This window comes from Mirounga angustirostris, unplaced genomic scaffold (assembly GCF_029215605.1).
Source record: "Mirounga angustirostris isolate CCGP_5_RB_7025 unplaced genomic scaffold, mMirAng1.0.hap1 SCAF_13, whole genome shotgun sequence".
NCBI lineage: Eukaryota > Metazoa > Chordata > Mammalia > Carnivora > Phocidae > Mirounga > Mirounga angustirostris.
The window spans coordinates 558639-567789 of record NW_026991721.1 but is presented as its reverse complement, the minus strand read 5'-3'; the positions used below and the strand labels follow the sequence as shown (position 1 = coordinate 567789).

Genomic DNA, 9151 nt, shown 5'->3' with positions numbered 1-9151 from the left:
CCCTTGGGGTCCCCAGAGCGCCCCGCCAGCCGGGGGCGCCGGGGCGGCCGACAGGAGGCGGAGCCGGTGGTGATGTGGCCCCGCCTCCTCGGCTTGCGGCGCCGAGAACAGTGCATTGTGGGAAACTCCCAGTCGCCGCCGCCGCCGCCGCCGCCGCCGCCGCCGCCGCCGCCGCCGCCGCCGCCGCCGCCCGCCCTGGTCCCGCGGACAGCGCACAGCGCCGAGGGGGGAGCGCCGGGAGCAGCAACGTAAGACAGCGGGGCCTCCGGGGCCTGGGGCCCGGGGGGTGACGGGGCGGCCCCGCGGGGCGAGTGGGCAGCTCCCGCCTTGAAGGTCACTGGGGGCGCAGGCTGGGCACCTGGCTCTCTCCACCCCTGCGGCTCCTGGGAGGGGGAGGGGACACTGGCTGACGTCAGTATGAACCAAAAATAACGGGGTATTGCGGGGGAGGAGACCACCTGCCCTTTGCAAACTTGACGCCCAGCGGCTGGGTACCCATCCAGAAAACCAGGGGTTGAGGGGCTGCTGGGACCCCCGGGAAGTGGGGCAGCAGCTAGGCTGCTCATTGGGACACCCCCATTATACTATGACCTACAGGTGACCTTCAGGTGTGGCTCGTGTGCCTGGCCTAGGTGGAAAACCTGGGCCGCTGCTTCCCACATGGACTCCCTCCCCCTGGGGGGGCTGTTTCTAATCCTCTCGGAGAAGAGGCAGACGGGGTATCTAGGTCTTTGGGGAGAGATGGCTCAGGCCCAGCCCAGTAACCCCAGTACCCAACAACTCAAACATTGAGGATCTGGGCCAAGCTTTTCCTATAGTCTGGAGGCCCCATCCTCTGCCCTGGTCCAGGTTTGAGGATGCTGAGGTTGAGGACATGGCTTGTGTCCACCCCAGGCTCACACCAGGGACCCCCCCCTACAAACACACACACTGCCCTTGCCCCAGAGGCAGGCACAGCCCCAGACTCAGGAAGGACTCCCTGCCCTTGAACTGGAGCAGGGGAAGCTGGTCTTGGGGGTGGGTACCGGGAGCTGGGGAGGGGCAGATGGCTTGCCAGGAGGCACAGGGCCTGTCACTGCCTGCCTGACTGGCTTCTCCAGCCCCCCGGGGAAACACCTCAGGTGTGCTGTACCCCAGTTCTGGCAGCCTTGGGCCCATTCCCACCCCACTGACACCGGAGAGTCCAGACTCTGGGTTCCTGCCCTTCCCCCTCTCCCACTTGGACCCAGTCCTCCCAAGAAGGTACACAGTTGGTTCTGCCCAGGCACACCCCCCATTGACCATATATCCTCCTCGGGACTGGGTGGGCTCTCACTTCCCCATCAGGGCCTCCCTACCCCGGCCCGATGGAGATAGCACATGTATGGGCAGGACCATTGTGCAGACGGCTTGTCTCATCCTGCACCCCCAGTTTGTTCAGGGCCAACACGCTCTGCCTGTGTGGTTGGAGGGGCTTCTCAGAGAGCAGTGGGGGACAGCTGGAGAGCAAGCCCTGGAAGAAGAACATCCTGAGTGGGGTCTCGGGGGGGGGGTCCAGAGAATTGGGCAGGATCTCTATGAGGACAAGATGGTAGGGGCTGAACAGGAGGGCTGAGTCTCTTGCCACAGCCTCACTGTGTCTCTCTCCAGGCCTAGATAATGCCCAGGGGTGAGCTGTCCTGAGCCGCTGAGTTCCAACTGCCTGTCTGTCCACGCACACCCCAGGTAGCCTGCCAGCACTGCCCACCATGGAGTCCAGGGGGAAGGCAACCAGCAGCCCCAAGCCCGACACGAAGGCTCCGCAGGCGGCTGCTGAGGCCAGAGCCCCGCCAGCTGTGGATGGGAAAGCCCCCTCAGCTAAGCCTGGGAAGAAGGAGGCCCAAGCAGAGAAGCAAGAGTCCCCAGCGGCCCCCACCCCAACTGCCAAGAAGACCGCGGCCAAAGCAGACCCTACCCTTCTCAATAACCACAGCAACCTGAAGCTGGCCCCCGCAGCCCCCAGCAGCCCCGAGGCCACCCCTGAGCCCAAGGGCCCTGGGGATGGGGCTGAGGAGGATGACGCCCCCAGCGGGGGTCCCGGGGGCCAAGGCCCTTGCCCCTTTGAGAACTTGACCCCCCTGCTGGTGGCTGGGGGTGTGGCCATGGCAGCCGTAGCCCTAATTCTTGGTGTGGCCTTCCTGGCCCGGAAAAAATGATGGCTGGTGCCCAGGTGGGGGCATAGCCACTTCCTGTACAGATCTCAGGAGCCTAGTGCATGCCGAGCTCACATACAGCTATCCATAGTCCATACGTGCGCACCATATACACATATACCCCCATACACGCAGAAGGACAGACACGGACAGGCCCCCCAGCCATGGAAACCAAGCCCGCACACTGGTGCCCAGCACTTACCCCTCCCAGGCTCCAGCATGGGGCAGTGGGAGGAGTGGACCTTGAGTGTGGCCCACCCGCCTACAAGCAGGTGGACGTGTGCCAGCCGGTCCCGAGAGGCCCCAGTGGTCCCAAGCACTTCCTGGCAGCAGAGTCTGGATGAGTCCCCAGGGCTGGGTAGGGGTCCGGGATGGGCTCCCACAAGGGCCCAGCCCTTGTGGGGACATTAAAAGGTATGGCTGTTTCACTCTCCCCATTTCTGCTCTTTGTTTGTAGCTGGGCAGGGTTGGGGGGCCCATCTGGGTAGGGCCGGGCAGTGGGCTGACCCGAACCAAGCCTTCACAGTGGCAGCTGAGCTTCCGTGCCACCTTTGCCCACCATCTGCACCCTGGCTGGGTGGACAGACAGCCCAAAGGCTGGTCTGGGACGGGGCTCCCACCATTCACCCTCTAACTTTGCCCCAGGGGAGCCACTGAGGCTGGGGCCACCTCACTTCCTGCCCTGACTCCTCCTCGTCCTGCAGCAACTGTCCTTGGGGCATCTGAGAGCCTGGCAGGGAGGCCCGGGTTGGGGGGGACCTCGAGGATCTGCCCAGTGGCTGTGCTTGTCCCGCCCCTGGAGACAGCCCCTCCCACCTCACCCAGCGTCCTTTGATTCTAACAAGCGTATAAATGCAATAACACAGAGTAGAGCTGCTTGGTGGGTAACCATCACCCACGTCCACTGCCCCGTTGTGCTTGCAGGGAGCCTGTGGGTGCAGCCCCCCATCGGCACATCGGATCCCAGCTTGGCCCATGGCACAGTGGCAGTGGGCAGGCTCTGGAGGGTGGCCATGGGCACTGACACGCCCTTGCCTGGAACCCTGGGCCTGAGCTGAGGCTGAGTCTGAAATAAACTCTGTTGTCTAACGGCTGGGCTGGTGTCCTCACCTACCTGGGGGGGAGGGGGGAAGGCAAGGGCTTCCCAGCGGGTTGTGGGGGGTGGTCACGTAGCCACACCACCAGGCTTTCCAGGGAGGAATAGGGAGCTTCAGGTGCCACTGGCCCCCCACCTCCTGCCACCCCCATGCCTTTGATCCTGGGCCCTGCCCCATCCCAGACAGCCACACTCAGGCCTTGCTGTCGGCCCTGGCCCTCGATGGACTCCCACCCCTAGGCCTGGGCTGCCAGCCGCAGTGCTCAGGGCAGGGCTGGGACTGGAGCGGTAAGGGCATGGGAGGGGGATGGGGGTCCTCGCTCTGATGTCTGAGACCAGAGGGTGTCTTTCTCCACCACTGTCTGCAGTGAGCTCCCCATCTGTGCGGGGCACAGAGGAGACCGGGAAGATGGGCTTTCCTCCTCTTGCCACCCCACTGCCCACAGCTCCCTGAGCCCACTCTGGCCAGATGACCCAACTGGTCGGGCCTGCCTGCGCCTCCAGCTGTGGGCAAGGCTGTAGGGGCAGGGTCTGGGGGAGCAAGGCCCTGCTGGACCCAGAAGCACTCCTGGGAGCTTTGTCACCCTGGGCCCCTCCTGCCCCCACCCTCTTGGAGCTGACATGTTGGGGGGCATGCCCTTCCCTTCTTTTCCTGGTACCCACCCTCCCAGAGTGGCACGCCTGGTCCCTGTACCCGCATATCAGGCCCAGGCAAGTCCCGAGAACTTCTTTGGAAGTTCAAAACAGACCTGACATCCTCGCCCAGGCACGCCCCTCCTCCGAGTCCTGGAACCTCCTCCTGACCCCCCCCACACCACCAGCTCCTCAGAGTCCTTGAGCCACCTGGCCAGAGCCGGCCACACAGGGTGGGGGGCTGTGGAGCAGGGCAGACGCAGGCCAGAGGTCCAGCCTCCAGCCCCCTGCCCCGCAGGGGCCAGGGCAGCCGCCCTTTGGCTGTGCGGTCCCCTCTCCCCCTTTCTCCATTCTGTGGCTTGCACCGTGAGCACGAGCTCTGTCATCTTCAACCAGAAGTCCAGAGCTTGGCCCCTCAACATGGGTACTCCACCCGAAGTCGCCCCTCGTGTTCGTCATTTCACAGGACACTGAGCTTGTTTCCAAATAGAGCAGTGATGAAAATCCTTGTAATTCGCCCGGTGCCTGGTGTCTCTGGGGTGGGATGTGTGTGTGTATCGCATGCATATCTTTCTTTTGTTTTATTGTGGTAAAATACACATAACATAAAATTTACCATCTTAGCTATATCAAATGCACAGTTCAGGGCCACTAAGCACATTCATGATGTGCAGCCGCCCTTACCAATGGTTTCCAGAACTTTCCAACCTCCCAAATGGAAACTGTCCCTGTGAGACACTGACCCCCATCCCTCCCCCGGCCCCGGCGCCCACCGTCCACTCTCTGTCCCCCTGAGACACCGACCCCCACCCCTCCCCCGGCACCCACCGTCCACTCTCTGTCCCCCTGAGTCACCGACCCCTGCCCCTCCCCTGGCGCCCACCGTCCACTCTGTTCCCTGTGAATCTGGAGACTCTAAGGACCTCATGCGGGGGGAATCCTGCAGTACTTGTCCCTCTGTGTCTGGCCTATCTCACTCAGCATCACGTCCCCCAGGTCCATCCACGCTCTGGCAGGTGTCAGCGTGTCCCTCCGTGTTCAGGCTGAGTGACGGTCCGGTGTGTGGATGGACCACGTTTATCCGCTCGTCCGTCGACGACACTTGGGCTGTTTCCACCTTTCCGCTGCTGTGAGTTAACACTGCTGTGAATGGGGATGCGCACATGTCTCTTCAAGACCCTGCAGTCTCTTCTCTTGGGTACACTCCGGCAGCTGGATTGCTGGGCCGCACGGTGGGGGCATCTTAAACCCGGCTGCTCCGGCTGGAGCCCGGGGGTTGGCCGTGAGGGCACTGCTCCCCTCACCGTGGTGACACAGGGCAGGGTGAAACACTAGATTTTGCTAGTCCAACTGAGGCAAACTGGCCTCTTCTGGTTGTTTCTCTTTGCACGGATCTAATGTACTTCTCTTCACAAAGTTCTTGGCCATTTGGGTCTTGCCTTCTGTGATTTTTCCTGTTGGTGCTATTTGTCCATTTTTCTATTGGATGGAATGCCTTCTTCTCATTTATTTGGAGGACTTCTCTACATGTTTTGCCTACCGAGCCTTTGCCGAACTGCAAACATCTTTGCTCAGTGGCTGGCTTCCCTTTTGCTCTGTCTCCTGAGCACAGAAGTTCTAAAGTCTGAGTTTATCACACGTAACTCCCGTTCCCCTTACCATATACACTTTGGGATCTCGGTTAGGAGGACGGATACTCTTCCTTATTTCAGGCTAATATTCTTGGCATTTGCTCATGTTTAGTAAATGTCATGTTTCAATCTATCAGTGGACCTTAGGTTTTGTGCATGGAGTGAGCTGGAGATCCAATGTGACTTCTTTTCCATCAGCAGATCCGATGGAGCACAGGATGAGGATGGTCCCTGCGAGCCTGAGGCTGCTGCCTCGCCTCTCACTTCTCAGCCCAGCCAGGCCTGTTCTGAGCCTGGGTCAGCTAACACCACTACCTGTCCGTGTAGCTTTGTGGTAGCCCTTGGCGATGATCTCCTGTTTCTTTATTTCTAATTTCACACACACACTCAGCTCCTGGAATCCCCTCCCTGGGACTGTAAGACTAGGTTAGCTGAGGTCCCTGGGCCCCATGTGGGGTTCTGATGCTCAGCTTCTGTCTCATTGTGTCCCTAAACTTGAGTAATGTAGGGACCTTTCCAAAATGAAGCAAACTCTTAGGGATGTCCAGGGCTGGGTTTTTTTTTTGGTTTTGTTTTGTTTTGTTTTGTTTTGAGACAGAGAATCAAAGATAGTGACAGGGAGCATGAGGGAGATGAGCGAGCACAAGCAGGGAGGAGCAGGGGGAGTGGGAGAGGGAGAAGCAGGATTCCCGCTGAGCAGGGAGCCCGATGCGGGGCTCGATCCCAGGACCCTGGGACCATGACCTGAGCCGAAGGCAGACGCTTCACGGACTGAGCCACCCAGGAGTCCCCCAGGGCCGGTTTAAATTATTGTTATTACAGAACTACTTTTAAGGTCTTAAAAAATACCAGCTATAAAAAGTATTCAGTGTATAAAAAGTACATACAACAGGGGTGCCTGGTTGGCTCAGCTGGTAGAGCACATGACTTGATCTTTGTAAGTTGTAAGTTCAAGCCCTGTGTTGGGTGTAGAGATTACTTTAAAAATCTTTTTTAAAAAAGTATGTACTATAAATCTAAATCCAACTTTCCAGGCCATCAGGAAAACAGGAAAACGCAGGTGGGAGCATCATCTCTTGGGACAGTGGTGTCCACCGGCGGAGCACTGTCAGAGGAAGACCCTGCCGCCCTGGGGCACCACGGGGACTCCCCAGAGACCTGGGCTCTCAGCCTTCGTACCAGTACCTTAGGTCTTCCTATCGCCAGCCCACACCACATTGTGCTCCGGTGGGCTTCGTAGGGCCCGGGTGGCTAGGTTATAAGGATGCAGAAGATGTGTGCATGGGGGGGCCCACTTTGTTTTTCTCTCTAGCACCCCTTCCCTCCCCCAAGAGTGGGCAACTCCTCTTTGGGGACTCCCATCCTAGAATGTATTCTTGGCATGACCAGGGAGAAGAGCTGGCCACTGTCTCCGGACCCTGTCCTCCTCCCCAGAGATGGACATGGGGCTAAGTGGGGTCCTCTACAACCTTTCTTCCTTCCCTGGGGCAGAGTGATCAATACCCCACAGAAGGCATGGGTGACAGGCAACTCTGCTCCCGAGCCTCACCCCAGCCGCTGCGGGTCAGTCCTCCCTGACTCCTGGTCTTCAGCCCCCCCCAGCCCCAGCCCCAGCCCTGCGGCTCCCTGACCTCACACCTGGTCCCCGGGCCAGACAGGCAGAGGCTCCCTGTGTCCCAGTGGCTGGCCCTGGTGCGCCCGGACCTCTCTGTCCAGTGTCTCTGGTGCAGGGAGGGCTGCTGAGGACTGTCAGAGGGGTGGTGAACAGAGTGTCCACCACCCACCAGCCTCAGCACAAGGGACAACTGTCCTAGCAGGAGAGCAGCTCACCTCCTGTGCTGTTGCAGAGGGTGTTACGCTGGCATCACTGGGACCCCTCCCTGCCATAGGGAAGAAGGGCCGTCGCCCCCCACCCGGCACAGTGGTACCGGAGGTTTGAGGGGAACCCCCTTCAGGCACTCCTCCGGATCCTCCCATCTACCCATGCATCCCTGTCCTAATATCCTGGGCAGCGTGCAGCCCACCCCCCTGTCGCGTCACCCCACTCCAGGCCACCAAACTGCCTGCCCACTTGGCTGACATCTTCGGCCCACACCCTGCCAGCCTGGGAGGGACATGGAAGCAGTAGCTCCCACCCTCTCAACTACTGCCAGTGTCCCACGTGATGAAGGCGAAGGGACCCTGTGCTCCCAGCCCACTGCCCTGGCCTCAGCAGCCCATGCCCTTAGGGGCGGCCACTCTCTGCTGTCCGGTTCAGGGTCTGCATGACTCACAAGTGCTTGGGGTTTAAGTCTCCAGATCCCACCCAGCCCGGCCTCAGCCAAAGAAGAGCCTGAAGCCTGAGCCCTGCTAGGAGGAGGGATGCATCTGGGGCCCAGGACATGGGTCACCTGGCCAGCGGCCCTGAGAGCCCAGTCCCAAGTCTCCTGTCTGAGGTCCATGCAGTGATCAGGCTGCCCTAATGGGGTGGGGGACACTCAGGGAAGCTCTGTGAGTTTAGGAGGTCCTCAGAAAGGGAGTGCCTTTCTTCTTCTTTTTTTAAAATTTATTATTTATTTATTTGTTTGTTTATTTGTTTGTTTATTTATTTATTTATTTATTTATTTATTTATTTATTTATTTATTTAACAGAGATAGAGAAAGAGCACAAGTAGGCAGAGTGGCAGACAGAGGGCGAGGGAGAAGCAGGCCTCCCACTGAGCAGGGAGCCCAATGTGGGGCTCGACCCCAGGACCCTGGGATCATGACCTGAGCCGAAGGCAGCCGCTTAACCAACTGAGCCACCCAGGCGCCCCAGGGAGTGCCTTTCTGAGGGCAAATGGTGCCTCTGGTGCCCATGGGCTTTGAAGGACAGTTAGGAGTTTGCCAGACAAAGAAGAGCTCCCGTGTTTCAGAGGGAGAAGTAGCAAGCCAGGGAACGGCTCAGGCACACTCTGGAAAGGAAGGAAGCAAGGGAGCCTGGGGGTCCTGAGGCTTTGGTCAGCCCGCCTACTGGAAAGGCCCCCAGAAATGCCCCCCGCCCATCCATCCTTGCTCCATCTGGAGCAATTTCCAGAGAGAGGAATGAAACAGTGAAACCTTCTGATTGGTGCATGACAACATGTCATGGGACCCCCTGCACCTCATGTTTCAGGGTCCCTGAACAAAGGCAAAACCCCAGGTTCAAGGGCATCACTCCACGGCAGCAGAGCCCCTATGCCCGGTCCCAAGCCCCCTCCCCCAACCTTCCCTCCCCCACCCAGGCAGTCACTATTGGATGATGAGGCACCTGAACAGCTTGTAGATGATGCCCTAGAACTCCACGCCCATGAGTCCCACATCAGGACCTCAGCTGTGACTCTGACAAGGGCCTAGGGAGGGCCTGGGGATGGGGTTACTCCCACCACAGGGCTTGAAGTGGGAGACTCTTCTCCCCCAGACCTGGATCCTTCCCGGGAGACAGTCATCAGACATGGGCCACTGGCTGCAGACCCCTCTGTCCCCTGAGGCTCTTCTGTGCTCTGCCCTGGGAGGAAGAGCTAACTGCCAGTTGATCCCCCTGCAGCAGCCCCAATCATGCCCAAGGCAGGGCCTGAGTAGCATCCCCCTTCTCACCTGCTGGGCGTGAGGGAGTATAAGGG

General features: G+C 59.7%; 1 protein-coding gene across 2 annotated transcripts; it reads left to right on the top strand.

Moving 5' to 3' along the window:
* Positions 1-125: 125 nt before the first annotated feature.
* CEND1 (cell cycle exit and neuronal differentiation 1) lies at positions 126-3264 on the top strand. Of its 2 annotated transcripts, none has more exons than XM_045892524.2 (2): positions 126-248; positions 1630-3264. In XM_045892524.2, the coding sequence occupies exon 2, from the start codon at positions 1728-1730 to the stop codon at positions 2172-2174; it is 447 nt and encodes a 148-aa protein (XP_045748480.2). In that variant the 5' UTR covers positions 126-248; positions 1630-1727; the 3' UTR covers positions 2175-3264. The 2 variants fall into 2 exon arrangements, with proteins under 2 accessions (XP_045748480.2, XP_064432043.1); XM_064575973.1 differs by having other exon boundaries at positions 133-248; positions 1705-3264.
* Positions 3265-9151: the final 5887 nt, after the last annotated feature.

Coding starts and splice junctions, on each gene's coding strand:
- CEND1 (XM_045892524.2), top strand. CDS start 1,728: ATGGAGTCCAGGGGGAAGGCAACCAGCAGCCCCAAGCCCGACACGAAG.